Here is a 14,621-nt window from a genome sequence, read left to right on the forward strand (position 1 = left end):
CATTTGAATATTTGTATATACACAGATTTAGCACTATTATGGATTTTAGTTTTAGTATTAAGGTATACAGAGGAGTTACTATTTCATAAGTCAGGTAGTGAGTACATTTCTTTTTGGATTTTTTTTTTTTAGTTTAATGTAAAATAAAAAGTAATGTTGGGTGAACACTATATAAGTACCCATCTTTTAACAGCTATATTTCTTTAAAACAACACCATTTTGGCATTTTTACATTTCTCTAATGATGTTAGAGAATAACAGAATGAAGAAAAACAGCAGAGATTTTGTGAAAGCTAAGATGAAAGGAACTTGTTCTCATAAGAAAAATGTTTCCAAAGGCTAAGTTTTCTCAAGAATCCTAATACTCCCATACAGATCAAAAATTTTAAATAGGCAGAGATGACCAGTAGTCACATTTTATTTTTATTTTAAAATTACCCCCATCCTGCTATTTCGCATAGAGAAATATAAAAAGAAAAATGTGGGCTGGGAATGTAGCTTAGTGGTAGAGTGCTTTCCTAGCATTCATGAAGCCCTGGGTTCAATTCCTCAGTACTATATAAAAAGAAAAACCAGGAAGTGGTGCTGTGGCTCAAGTGGTAGAGTGCTAGCCTTGAACAAAAGAAGCTCAGGGACAGCTTCTTCTTCTCCTTCTCCGGGAAAACACCAAATGGTGGATGAAGCCGGTGCAGCAAGAGGGCCCGGAGGTGCCAGGGGCCCGGGCTTGGGAGGCCGTGGCAGCTTCCGTGGAGGCTTTAGTAGCAGCCTCCAAGGTCGAGGTCCGGTCGCAGCCATGGTATAGGCCGGGGTGGCGGCCGCGGGGCTTGTGGAGGCAAGGCCAAAGACAAGGAATGGATCCCCTTCACCAAACTGGGCTGCCTGGGTAAGGACATGAAGATCAAATCTCTGGAGATCTGTCTTTTCTCCCTACCCATCAAGGAGTCTGAGATTGACTTCTTCTTGGGGGCGTCACTGAAGGATGAGGTGTTGAAGATTATGCCCGTGCAGAAGCAGACTAGAGCTGGCCAGCATACCAGGTTCAAGACATTTGTAGCCATTGGCCACTACAACGGCCATGTTGGTCTGGGGGTTAAGTGGGCCAAGAAGGTTGCCACTGCCATCCTGGGGGCATCATCTTGGCCAAGCTCTCCATCGTCCCTGTGCAGCCAGGTTACTGAGGAACAAGATGGGCAAGCTTCACACAATCCCATGCAAGGTGACCGCTGAGGTTCTGTGCTGGTGTGCCTCATTCCTGCCACCAGAGGCACTGGAATTATGTCAGCTCCCGTCCCCAAGAAGCTGCTGCTGATGGTTGGAATTAATGACTGCTACACCTCAGCCAGGAGCTGTACTGCTACTTTGGGGAACTTCACCAAAGCCACCTTTGCTGCCATCTCTAAGACCTACAGTTACCTACTCCTGACCTCTGGAAAGAGACCGTATTCACCAAATCTCCTTATCAGGAATTCACTGATTATCTTATGAAAACCCAAACTTCAACAGAGTCTCCATGCAGAGGACACAGGCTCCAGCTGTGGCTACAACATAGAATTTTATACAAAAATAATAAAGTGAATCAAGCCTGTTTAAAAAAAAAAAACGAAATATCTTAATGACAGATACCATCTTTATTAGCTAATTCTGGTTTCATGTAAATGTTCAAATACCAGGTCAAATTCTGACAATAACTAAATCTTAATTTCTAGAGATAAAACATACATAATCCAGACATATTACCCTTTCCAACATTATAAACACCTACCTCAAACATTTTTCCAAATATATAAATAAAACTGGGATTCCAACAGTAACTGGAAAACCACGTTAATCAGTATTTTATTAATAGTTTTTCCTTCACCCTGCAAAGAAAAATCCAGATATATGTAGGTTTAGTAATGTCCTTGAAAAGAGGGCAGGAGGTATGGCTTATGGTAGAACACCAGCCCTAATTCAAACCCTAGTACAGGAATATTTTTTTAAAAAGAGAAACAATTTTCAAAATATAGCCAACTAGCCAGGTGCCAATGGCTCTTACTTGTAATTCAAGCTACTCAGAAGGCTCAAATCTGAGGATTATGGTTCAAAGCCAGCCAAAAAAGCCCAGGAGACTCTTTTTTTTTTGGGGGGGGGGGTCCGGTCGTGGGGCCCGAACTCTGGGCCTGGGCACTGTCCCTCAGCTCTTCAGCTCAAGGGTAGCACTCTACCACTTGAGCCACAGCGCCACTTCTGGCTTTTTTCTTTTGGCTTATGTGGTGCTGAGGAATCGAACCCAGGGTCTCAGGCATGCAAGGCAAGCACTCTACCACTGAGCCACCTTCCCAGCCCCCCATGAGACTCTTATCTCCAATTATCCACCAAAAAGCTACAAGCAGTATTGTAGCTCAAGTGGTAGAGTGCTAGCTTTGAGGAAAAAAACTCTGGAACAACAACCAGGCCCTGGAATTCAAACCTCAGGACTGGTACCAAAAAAAATTAATTAAATTAAGATACATATATGTACACACACACACACACACACACACACACACACACACAGAAAGACAGAGAGCAAGAAGAGAGAGAGAAAGAGAGGAGAGAGGTAGATGAGGTAGTTCAGTGGTAAAACATTTGCCTAGCATGCTCTCAGCCATGGGGCTCAATCTCTTGCAACACTGCACACAAAAAAAATTTTTTTAATTAAAATACATTAGACACAGAAAGTATCTGGATTATAAAAGATTTTAATATCAAATCAAACAAAACATGAACCAAAAGCTTTGTTTTCCATGTGAAATAGTCCACCAACATTGTAATAAGCTAAAAAAAAAAGCATAGTTTCCATTCCACATCAAGGGATTTTTGTCTTCTCACATTCCAAATGTAATGTCAGCCTAAAAAATAGATTATCTGCCATGAATAATAAACAAATCAACAAGTTTCTTTCCAAGTCACTAAAATGACACAGTTCAAACTTTTCTTGTTTGTGATCCCAAAACTGGCAGCGTTTTCATTTCATCCACTCTGTTCTTGTGTATTTGGAACGCAGGAGTTATCCATCTGCCACATGAGCACTGTTCACCATACCAGTTGAAGGAACCCAACTTGGCACTGCATTTTGGGCAAAGTAGCTGAAATAAAGCAAATGTGTTAGTTCAGCCATTCAGTTTCATACAAAATATACAACTATTTTTGATGATGCAAGATATAAAAATAGGCTACATGGCTCCTATCTTCAATCTAAGCAGTGAGACAGAATGCACTGCAAATTTGCTGAAATATATCATAAACTATAATTACTACACAAGAGAGATTTTTGTACTCAGGAGGAACAAATAAATCCCAGATTGTTAAGGGAAAAAGCTGAAGCTTAAGATTCAGTTAAAGAAATCTGTGGGAGCCAGGAGCTGGTGGCTCATGCTTGTAATCCTAGATATTTAGGAGGCTGACATCTAAGGATCACAATTCAAAGCCAGCCTGGGCAGGAACATCTATGAGCTCTTAAATCCAAGGAACCACCAAAAAGCCCCAAGTGGAGTTATAGCTCAAGTGGTAGAGTCACTAAAAAAGACCCAAGTGGAGTTGTAGCTCAAGTGGTAGAGCCGCTAGCCTTGAGTAAAAGAAACTTACGGGGCTGGGAAGGTGGCTCAGTGGTAGAGCACTTGCCTTGCATGCCTGAGGCCCTGGGTTCAATTCCTCAGCACCACATAAGCAAAAAGAAAAAAGCCAGAAGTGGCGCTGTGGCTCAAGTGGTAGGGCGCTAGCCTTGAGCTGAAGAGCTGAGGGACAGCGCCCAGGCCCAGAGTTCAGGCCCCACAACCAGACCAAAAAAAAAAAAAGAAAGAAACTTAGGAACAGTACCCAGGCCCTGAGTTCAAGCCCCAGGACCTGCACAAAAGAACAAATCCCTTCCCCCCCCCAAAAAAAAAAAACCAAAACAAAAAAGAAATATTTATGGATATGACATATGATCTCAAATCAAATCATTTTGACTGAAGTATAAAAAAAAGTTAGAATTCTTATATCCTATTACTAGTTGATAGTGACAGCATACAAATCAGTATTAAAAAAAAACAGGTAAATCTAAAAATTAGGTCAACTATATTTTCTCTAATGTAGCTATAGCATTATTTTTATGATTAGTACTTTTACATGGTATGAAATAGGGAATTTTTAGTAAATCTTGAGCTACAGAAAGTGAGGGCAGATATGGTAGTTCAAATCTTTAGTCCTAGTACTACTTTCGAGGCTGAGGCAGTAAGATTGTGAATTTAAGGCTATCCTCAACTATATAATGAGTTCAAGACTAGCCTGAGCTACAAGGCCCTATCACACAGAAACAAACACATTTGATTGATTACATGTCTTAAATTTGTTATGACAAAATATACCAATAATTTGAAACTGGATTAAAAATCTAAAGTATATTAGATGAAGGATTAAAATCTACAATATGTGGAGAGCTTGTGCAAATTAATAAGAGGAAAAAAACATAGAAAACTGGGCAATGGATACAAAAGCAACACACAAAAAAAATTTTTTTTGGCTGGGGAAGAGGAAAGAGGGCAGCCTCTCACTATGTAGCCCAGTATAGCCTCAAACTGGTGATTCTCTTGCCTCAGCATCGGCCTACTGTTGTTAGGATTATAGGCATGTGCCATCATGCCCAACTGAGTTATATTTAATAAAGCTGTTTTAAAAAGCAGCTTCAGGGCTGGGAAGGTGTCTCAGTGGTAGAGCACTTGCCTTGCATGCATGAGGCCCTGGGTTCCATTCCTCAGCATCACATAAGCAAAAAGAAAAAAGCCGGAAGTGGCACTGTGGCTCAAGTGGTAGAGCGCTAGCCTTGAGCTGAAGAGCTGAGGGACAGCGCCCAGGCCCAGAGTTCAGGCCCCATGAACAGACCCCCCCCCCCCCAAAAAAAAAAAGCAACTTCATCTGGCCATGTGGATTGGAATATATAGTAACACCTTCTGAATAAAAACATCAACTAAGGCTCCCCATGTATAAATTACAAATATTATTTGCTGTCCCTATTTTATATAACTATTTTATTCTTCTAATGAGATAATGCAGTAAAAGTTTCGTAAGATATCTACTATAAACTTTTCAGTTAACCATACCACTTCTCAAATTTGTAAGACTGAGCCAAGGATGGTGATAAAGACCTTATCACGGAAGGATAAGGCAGGGGAATCACAAGTTTGAGGCTAACCTAAATTACATAAGGAAACATTTCTCAAAGAATAACAAAACAAGGCTGGAGGTGTGGCATTAACCTAGCAAACAACTTCACTGTCAGCCTTTTGCTGGTTAACTGGAGGTAAGAATCTCAAAGAGTTTTTTGTCCAGACTGGCTTCAAATCTCCATCTTCGGGTCTCATACTCCTAAATATTACAGGCATGAGTCACCAGTGCCTAGTGAATCAGCTGGTCTTAAAAAAATACTTTTAGCTGGGTGCCAGTGGCTCATGCCTGTAATGCTAGCTACTCAGGAGGCTGAGATCTGAGGTTTTCGGTTTGAAGCCAGCCCATGCAGGAAAGTCTATGAGACTCTTATCTCCAATAATCAGAAAAAGTGGAAGTGCCACTATGTCTCAAGGGCTAGGGCACTACCCTTGAGCACAGAGAAGCTCAAAGAAAGCACCCAGGCCCTGAGTTCAAGCCCCAAAACTGGCAAAAAAAAAAAAAACACCAAAACTTTATTGGGGGATGGGGCAGCAGTGGTAGACTACATGCTCCATCCCCAACATCCAAAACTAAAAGAAAAAAATTGGGGGGCTGGGAAGGTGGCTCAGTGGTAGAGCGCTTGCCTTGCATGCATGAGGCCCTGGGTTTGATTCCTCAGCACCACATAAGCAAAAAGAAAAAAGCCAGAAGCGGCGCTATGGCTCAAGTGGTAGAGCGTTAGTCTTGAGCTGAAGAGCTGAGGGACAGTGCCCAGGCCCAAAGTTCGGCCCCACGACCAGACTCAAAAAAAAGAAAAAAAAAATTCATTTGTTGCAGCCTTACCTGTACTAGAAAAGTATAATCTTCACAAAGAAAGGAGTTAAAATGCAGTAAACTACTGTTGAAAAAATTTGCAAAATGCAAAAAAACTAAATATACATGATACAATGTAATTCTAGAAAATAAAATGTTCTCACCTGTCCATCTATCACTCCCAACAAAGTAGATTCCATCCACTGTACAGGTTCAATGAAATAAGATGTACACTGAGACTGAGTCCCTGTGGTAAGCATGAAAGACGGTGTTCTCTTGTGGGCAAAGGCTATAGGTCCACTTCCTTCATTATGATCCAAAATACTTGAACTTCGGAATAAAGATCGCCTACAAACCCCAAACATATAAAAACATTTATAACTTCCAAAAAGATTTTTTTTTTTTTTTTTTTTTTTGTTGGTCATGGGGCTTGAACTCTGGGCCTGGGCGCTGTCCCTCAGCTCTTCAGCTCAAGGCAAGCGCTCTACCACTTGAGCTACCAAAAAGATTTTTTTTTAAAGCATGAAATCTAAAAAAAAAAAAAGAAGCAGCAGCATGAAATCTGCATTATTTCTTAAAAAACAATAATATGATTATGCTAACTAAATTTTCAATAACCAATATAATCTGATGATGATTACTTTTTTGTTGTTTTTTTTTGTGTATGTCTGTGTTTGTTTTGATGGTCTTGGGCACTGTCTCTGAGCTTTTTCCACTCAAAGCTAGCACTCTACCACTTGAGTCACAACTCTACTAATTTTGATGGTTAATTAGAGATAAATCTCATGGATTTTCCTGCCCAAGCTGGCTTCAGAATTGCAATCCTCAGATATCAGCCTCTTCAGGCCACCCATGCCCAGCTACTTTTACTTTTTTTGGTAGTCATGGGGCTTTAAAGGACCTGGGCACTGTCCCTGAGCTTTTTCACTCAGGGCTAGCACTCTATCACTTTGAGCCACAGCTCCACGTCTGGCTTTCTGGTGTTTAATTGGAGTTAAAAGTCTCACAAACTTTCCTGCCTGGCTGGATTCAAATCACAATCCTCAGATCTCAACCTCCTGAGTATCTAGGATTGCAGGTGTGAGTCACCAGTGCCTAACTTCTTTTACTTTTAAGAATCTGAATTCTTCTCAACAATAAATTTTATTTTGAAATTTCTATAGTATTCAATTTAACTCTTCCTACAAAAACAAAAAAGAAAACATTTTTCAGCTGCTGAAACAAATTCTCCAAAGGAAAGAATAAATATTTTACCTGCACTTTCTACATTTATAGAGAATTTCATCTTTTAATCCTTGTGAAATGGTGGTTGGGTCAACAGCAAAGAGTTCTTGAGGTAAATTCTGCAATTCTACAAGACATAATTAAAATGTATCCATTTGCCAAAATCAGCATTCTGCATTTTCAGACAAAATTCAAATGCCAAACTGAGACAACAAGTGCTAAACTCAAGACTTAAGCAAAAACATAAAAATAAATAAAAAAGCTTGTATCAGAAAATGAGGATGAGGTAGGAAAACAGTAAATCTTGAGTTCTAGGCCAGACTACCTAATTTCAAATCCCAGCCTTGCCCTTTATAATGCATATGACACTGAATAAGTTATTTCTGCCTAAACCAGTTAAAAAACAAAAAAAAGAAAGAAAGAAAACCAACAACAGATGTATCTCACAGGATTGCTAGAAAAGTGAGATGACATAGTTAATGTCCCCATAAATTATATCTAAAAAGGGTCTGTTCTAGGGAATGGGGAACATGATGGAAAGGATGACTGTGGTCAAGAAGCACTGGATACATAGTGAATATGTTAAATTTACAACCAGTTGAAGGTTAAAAAATTAGTTAACCAAAAAAAAAAATTAGTTAACAAAAAAAAAGAGCCCAATATAAACCAACAATTATTATTACTTACCTGGATACTTCTCTGTAACCTTTTGCAAACGATACTGCTTATAAATAGCACTAGAAGTATCCACCTCATTTCCCATCACGTGATATAACTTCAGCTGCTGCTCAAACCCCTCATTCATCCTGTAATAACCAACAAATATAAAGGTCAAGTTTCTCTTTTTTTTTTGGTGCCCATTTGGGGTTTATTCAGGGCCTGAGTGCTGTTCCAGAGCATTTTTGCTCAAGTCTAGTACTCTATCACTTGAACCATAGCTCCACTTATGGCTTTTTGGTGGCTAATTGCAGGTAGAGTCTCATGGATCTTCCTGCCAGAGCTGGCTTCAAATCACCATCCTCAGATCTCAGCCTTCTGAGCTAAGATTACTAGTGTAAGCCATCCACACTCAGCTAAATTTCTTAAATAGAACCACATTACATGCCTGGAGCCAGTGACTCATGCCTGTTATCCTAGCTACTTAGGAAGCTGAGATCTGAGGATCATGGTTCAAAGACAGGCCAGGCAGGAAAGTCCATTAGGCTCTTAGCTCCAATTAACCACCAGAAAGCCGGAAGTGGCACTGTGGCTCAAGTGGTAGAGCACTTGCCTTGAACTGAAGAGCTCAGGGACAGCACCCAGGCCCAAACCCATGACTGACAAAAAGAAAAAAAAAAAAGGGTAAGATTATTACTAGAACAAAATACTCACCTAGCTTCTGGTTTAATAGTTTGGAGGTTTTCATAGGCTTTTTCAAAGCTAAGTTGGTCAGTCTTCATCATAAAAGCAGTCACTACAGCTACACTTCGACTGACTCCTGCATGACTGAAAAACAGACCTTCAAAATAAAATGGCAAATAGCAATAATTAAAAAAAAAAGACAAACTCCAGCCCCTGATTTATGGTAAAGTTCAGGTCTACTGCATTTCTACATTCTATTCCAATAAATCCACTGCATCTGAAATACTACCAATGTACACAAAAACTATTTTATTTCTTTCTTTTCAATTCTGAATAATGTGAACGTATAACCTGCTCAAAATAATCACTGTATATTCACACACGATGAGACTAAAGGAGGATATTCTTAAGAGAGGAACAAAAAGGCACAATATCTATGTGCATCTGATCATATAAAATAATATTTATTGAAATGAACTCCAAGAAATGGAAACAAGGTATTTTTCTTTGTTGCTGTTTTTTTCTTCTTTATGTTTATTCATTTACCTGTCTTTCACCTTTATAACAATAAAATTCATTTTTAAAAAGTCACTGTAAAAATGTCTAAGTTTTAGTAATGGCTCCAGCAGACCCAACATCTGATCAGCTCTATAATCATAGGAGTGTCTCTATAAACCCTTTAGAATGCAGAGACTTTGGTGCGGGTGCCTGACAGTGTGTGTCGGTCCTGGGAATTGGTGAACTCTATCTCCAGTGTGTGTGTGTGACAGTCATGGGGGTTAAACTTTTTTCCCCCAGTGGTTAATTGGAGATAGGAATCTCTTGAACTTTTCTGCCCGCTGACTTCCATCTGTGATCCTCAAGATCTCAGCCTCCAGGGTAGCTAGGACTGCAAGTGTGTTTTGTTTTGTTTTGTTTTGTTTTGTTTTTTGGTCAGTTGTGGGTCTTTTTGAACTCTGGGCCTGGGCACTGTCCCTCAGCTCTTCAGCTCAAGGCTAGCGCTTGAGCCACAGCACCACTTCCGGTTTTGTGAGTGGTTTACCGGAGATAAGAGTCCCACCGACTTTCCGGCCCAGGCTGTCTTTGAACCGTGATCCTCAGATCTCGGCCTCTTGAGTAGTTAGGATTCTAGGCGTGAGGCACCAGCGCCCGGCTGTATTTTTTTAATAACTTTTTTTTTCCTAATCTGTTGCTACAAGAACAAAGCATGACTCAGGATTGCGCCTCCGGACCCCTCCTCTCTGAGGCACAAAAGGGTCTGCAGCTATGCCTGCCCCTCGTCCTCTCCCTGAGGCCTCGGCCGCTGGGGGTGGACTGGGGCAGGCCGGAGGGGGACAGGGTGAACACTCACCAGTGCACCAACACTCCACGGCCCTCGGCACGGGCCTGGCCGATGAAGGCCACGCACCGGTCCAGGTGGCTGAGCAGGTCGGTCTCGGGTTGGTCCAGCGCCGGTACGAAGAGGCTGCGGAGACCCTCGAACCCGGCCCCCGCAGGGAAACGGGGCTCCGAGTCCACCGTCAGCAAGGCGGTGATGCCGGCCTCCCTCAGGCGAGCTGGCTCCGCAACGGCCGCCGCTCCACCCAGATACAGCCCGGGCCGCACCTGCAGCATCTGTCCGGAGTAGCTGGCCCCACTGGCGCCCGCGCTCCCATGGCCCACGCCATCGCTTGGGCCCGGAGCTTCCAACATGGCAGCGCAGGAAGCCAGACAGCTGCGAGCCTCTACCACAGAGGGGAGGTGGGCTAGAGCATCCCTCTCCTGTGCCCCGCCCACCTCTTCTTCCCCGCCCCCCTTCCCCGTCGGCGACTCAGCAGCGCCACAGGAGGACCACGTGGGCAGCGGGAATAATTACAGCTAAGGTTAGAGCCAATGTATCTAGATCATTCCTCAGGTCATCTTACAAACCCTTGGCTGATTCTCGATGGTTTCAATTCCGACCAAGTAAGTGACCAAACTGTCCACGGAAGTCCTGAGCGTCTTCAAGCCCAATCCCACTTGACTCACTGAGGATTTTAGGTTGTCTAGAGAAGCAAAGTTGACCAGGAACTCCTGAGGAGGCAGACCAGGCCGCCTGGGCCTGGTCCTAGCTGAGCAGCCTGTGAACCTGCTCCTGCACCTTCTGAAGAGACTCCATGGTGCTGGGTAGTTCACTCACACTTCTCTTCAGGTCCTCCATGTCACTATAGAGAGCCAGCTGGGCCTCCCCCAGGATCCTCACCGTGCCAGCCAGTGTGTCCTTGTCCACCCTGGGGAAGGACCCCGGGCTTTCAGGCGTCCCTGGCGCTGTTCATGCCCCAGGCTCTTAGACAAGAGTGATTCTAGGCTCTGGGTCTGAAGCACAGAGGCCACCTGAATTGAATGGACTCCGTCCTCCACACTCTGGAGCCTGGAGTCCAGTCCCTGATTTTTCTTCTGGAGTGGCATCGAAGCTTCAGAAATCACATCTTCCTGGGGCCCCTGGGCCTCGGCCTTCAGCTGGCATAGCTCTTCTTCCAGCCTTCTGATCTACTGGGGGAGGTGGGAGGTGGGAGGTGGACTACTTTGGATTGGAGGAGTTTTTCCCAAAAAGGCTTGTAGGAAAGTGCAATCCGTGTCTGGCGCCTCCTGGAACACCTGCTGCTCCTGCTTGAGTCTCACCAGTTCCCACACCTCTGTGTAGATGTCTGACTCTTGTTTGCAGCTAGTCCCTCAGGGCCTCCCATGTTCCTAGATTTCACATAGGTCTGTATCTCCTCCACCGCTTCCTTTAGGGCCTTCAGCTCCTGTTTGTACTCCTTGTATTCTTCCAAAGAGGCAACCTTTACCCTGATGTTAATTTCCTCCTGGCTCCTCTTCTGGACTTGGGTGAAGATGGCGATGTTGTCATTGATGGACTTGGTGAGCTCCATCAGCCGCTCCTCCACCGTGTTCTCCAGGGGCGTGAAGTCACACTCGCGGGCATCTTTCACCACGTGGATGTCGTCCAAGAAATAGAGGACCTTGTGTGGCAGCTTCTGTAGGATTTCACAGATGCAGTTGATATCACTCTCTCCTTGTTTAGACACCTTCTCCGTGAGGTCCTGCTTATGCTGGGAGCTTCTCAAGATGGACTGGAAGGTCCAAATGTGGCGTGCAGAGACTGCACCTTTTGCTGGACACCCTGCAAGCCCTGGCTCTGCTCTTCCCGCTGCCTGGAGAAGTCCTGGTGGCTGTGCCAGTCCTGCTGGTCCTCACCGGGGACATGGTGAACGTTCCAGCCCAAGAAGGTGGTGGCAGCCACCTGGATGAAGCAGAAGAGAAGGTGTAGCGCCCAGCCAAGGCGGCACAGGCCAGCAGAGGAGGCGGAGGAGTTGGCCACAGTGGCCGCCCAAGCCATGAGCTGGAGTCTTCCAGTGCAGGCAAAGTAGCACATAGGTTACCAAGTGCATTCACTCCTCATTATCTCCACTGTTCCAGATGGATCGATCCCTGGAATACAGAAAACATTCAGACAGAAGACAAGATAAAAACTGACTTCGGAAGATTTCTGAGTGCCTCTAAAAAGAATTTTTATGGCATATCTGGCCTGTTAGTATTATCTCCACTTTTGGTCCTCAGCTACACTGAGACCTGAGCTCCTTCCTGCCCTAGAGTTTTGGCCATGCAGCTGGCCACTCCCTCTGCTGCCCAGACCTAGTTTGCTCACTTCTGCCCTCACTTTCTCCCCCAGACCTACCTGCCATTGGATAGGGGCAGATGCCATGTGCTCCCTCTCCTGGGGAGATATGGCCCCTCCAATAAACCTTATAATAATCTTTCCAAAAAAAAAAGATTGGGGCCTCAGAGTCAGCATCTAGGCCCTGAGTTCAAGCCCCCAGACCCCTCATAACAAAATACAAAAAGAAAGAAAAGTTTCAGGGAAAAGGCCTCAGGAGCAACTGAACTCAGGTTTGAAATGAGGATCCCACCAACTCAGTGGCATTATTTCATGCCTTTGAAGTAGAACTTTTTTAGTGATTAAATTTTAATTTTTCCTCTTTTGACTATTTTCCCCACCCCACTTTTAATTGGGATGATTTGGGGGGGGGGGCATCATAGGGCTTGAACTCAGAGCCCAGGCTCTATCCCTATAGCTCCTCTTTGTTTTGAGCCATAGCTTCACTTCCTGTTTTCTAGTAGTTAATTGGAGATAAGAGTCTCACAGTTTTTCCTGATCAGGCTGGCTTTGTGACCCTCAGATCTCAGTCCCCTGAGTAGCTATAATTACAGGAATGAGCCACCAGTGCCTGGCCATTAAGACTTATTCTGAAAGTATTAACTCCTATTGAATGTCAATGTCTTTCAGCCAAAGATCGCCTGGATTCTGACCTGTACTACAACAGTCTAGCTTTCTTACTCAACCCTGAAAACAAAGGAGAATTCAGGGCATCACAGTTAAGACTTGTTAGGAGGGATTGGGCTTTCTTATTAGGTGCTTACTTGGGACAGGATTTAAGGAAGCTTGGCTTTGCTCTAGATTGGATGCTATCAAGAAGTTAAGGGAGGCTAATTCTATAACTGAATATGGTATCTTTTTTGTCAGCACTAAGATTTGAACTCAGGGCCTTGAGCTTGGTAGGCAGATATTCTACCACTTGAACCATGCCTCTAGTCCAAAAATATCTTAATAAATCTTATCTATAAGAAGAGAAAGATAGAGAAGTACTAAATCTGTAATTGGTAGGAAGTAACAGCTGGGCACTGGTGGCTCAGACCTGTAACTGTAGCTGCTCAGGAAGGTGAGATCCAAGGATCACAAATGGTAGTTTGAAGCCAGCCTAGTAGAAAAATTCCCAGACACTTATCTCCAATAGCCATCAAAAATCTGGAAGTAGAGGTGTGAGTCAAGTATTATGTCTTAAGCAAAAAAGCTAAGCAAGAGCCAGAGGTCCTGAGATCAAGCCCTAGTATGACACTAAAATACATAATACATAATGCATACATACACATATACATACATAAAATAATAAACATAAATCAGTAAAAGTTTAGCTCTGAAGACTGGTTTCTCAAGCCTTGAACATTCCAAAGAAAGGCCTGTAGACTGGGCAACTGGCCCTGGCCCATCTCCCTGGGCTATACTATATCAATTTGACTATGGATAAAGGTAGGTTTTATGTTTTATATAGCCATGCTGTATCAGTTTGACCTCAGAGTGGTTGAAGACTTAAGGGTAGTTACACATGCCCATCTGACTAGCCCCCAATAAAATCCATAAACACCAAACTTAAGGAGGCTTCCTTTTGAGAAATATTTACATGTCACACATTGTTGCTGGGAGAATAAAAAAAAAAAAAACATATGATCTTGGTGGTCATCAATACAGCTTTTGTTATCCTTAACAGTGAAAAACTAAAACACTGCAATCACAAGTAATAGATTGGTTGAAAGAGTAGTTTTATCCATTCGATGATATTTTATGCAAGTATGAAGGAAGAATAAGGAAGTCGTACTCTACCTACATCCATTCTACCTATGTGATTTAAAAAAAAATCAGTCTTACATAGCAAGTATAGCCAGGCACTGGTGCCTCATACCTGTAATCCTAGCTACTCAGGAGGCTGAGTTCAAAGGATCATGGTTCCAAGCCAGCCGGGGCAGAAAATTCTGTGACTCTTATCTTCAATTAACCACCAAAAAGCCAGAAGTAGAGCTGTGGATGAAGTGGTAGGATGCTAACTTTGAGGAAAAAAGATCTTAGGACAATGTCCAATACCTGAGTTCAAGCTCCAGAACTGGCATGAGAAAAAAAATCTGGATCCATTTATTTTAATAAATACATATATGCACATTAAATGAAAATACTGAGATTTACATAAAACTGTTACATAACTATTAAAACTGTTCATGGTGATTGTTTCTGTGAGCCAGGTTTACATGATAAACATGATACAACTCTTTCTTACTTTTATTTGTGCCAGTGTTGGGACTTGACCTCACGGTCTTGAGCAAAAGGCTTGGTGTTTTTCTGCTCATGGTTTGAGCTCCACCACTTGAATCATGCCTCCAGTCCCAGCATTTTTGCTAGTTAATTGTAGATGAGAGTTTCTCTGATTTGTATGCTCCCCCCTATCCCCCAACTGGCTTTGAACCTTAAG

General features: G+C 43.0%; 1 protein-coding gene and 2 pseudogenes across 2 annotated transcripts; 1 reads left to right on the forward strand and 2 right to left on the reverse strand.

Annotated features, from left to right (window-relative positions):
• The first annotated feature begins 538 nt into the window (after positions 1-538).
• Positions 539-1,605, forward strand: LOC138812107 (small ribosomal subunit protein uS5 pseudogene; annotated as a pseudogene).
• A 1,099-nt stretch (positions 1,606-2,704) lies between these two features.
• Positions 2,705-10,232, reverse strand: Dusp12 (dual specificity phosphatase 12). Of its 2 annotated transcripts, XM_070000201.1 has the most exons (6): positions 9,875-10,232; positions 8,554-8,667; positions 7,870-7,988; positions 7,213-7,309; positions 6,123-6,306; positions 2,705-3,107 (listed from the first exon to the last, which is right to left on the reverse strand). In XM_070000201.1, exons 1-6 carry the CDS (start codon positions 10,213-10,215, stop codon positions 2,946-2,948), a joined length of 1,017 nt encoding a protein of 338 aa, XP_069856302.1. In that variant the 5' UTR covers positions 10,216-10,232; the 3' UTR covers positions 2,705-2,945. The 2 variants fall into 2 exon arrangements, with proteins under 2 accessions (XP_069856302.1, XP_069856303.1); XM_070000202.1 differs by lacking the exon at positions 6,123-6,306.
• Positions 10,233-10,333: 101 nt separating this feature from the next.
• LOC138812063 (cytoskeleton-associated protein 4 pseudogene) lies at positions 10,334-11,917 on the reverse strand (annotated as a pseudogene).
• Between the last annotated feature and the right edge of the window lie 2,704 nt (positions 11,918-14,621).

Source organism: Dipodomys merriami, unplaced genomic scaffold (assembly GCF_024711535.1).
Source record: "Dipodomys merriami isolate MVZ:Mamm:240054 unplaced genomic scaffold, mDipMer1.0.p SCAF_56, whole genome shotgun sequence".
Taxonomy (NCBI): Eukaryota; Metazoa; Chordata; class Mammalia; order Rodentia; family Heteromyidae; genus Dipodomys; species Dipodomys merriami.

Bases quoted from the DNA above. Each gene is read 5' to 3' on its own strand.
- Dusp12 (XM_070000201.1), bottom strand. From the start codon at position 10,215: ATGTTGGAAGCTCCGGGCCCAAGCGATGGCGTGGGCCATGGGAGCGCG. The intron at 8,668-9,874 runs GTGAGTGTTCAC...TCTGTTTTTCAG, and splicing joins CGTGGAGTGTTGGTGCACTG to TCATGCAGGAGTCAGTCGAA. The intron at 7,989-8,553 runs GTGAGTATTTTG...TGGTTATTACAG, and splicing joins ACTATTAAACCAGAAGCTAG to GATGAATGAGGGGTTTGAGC.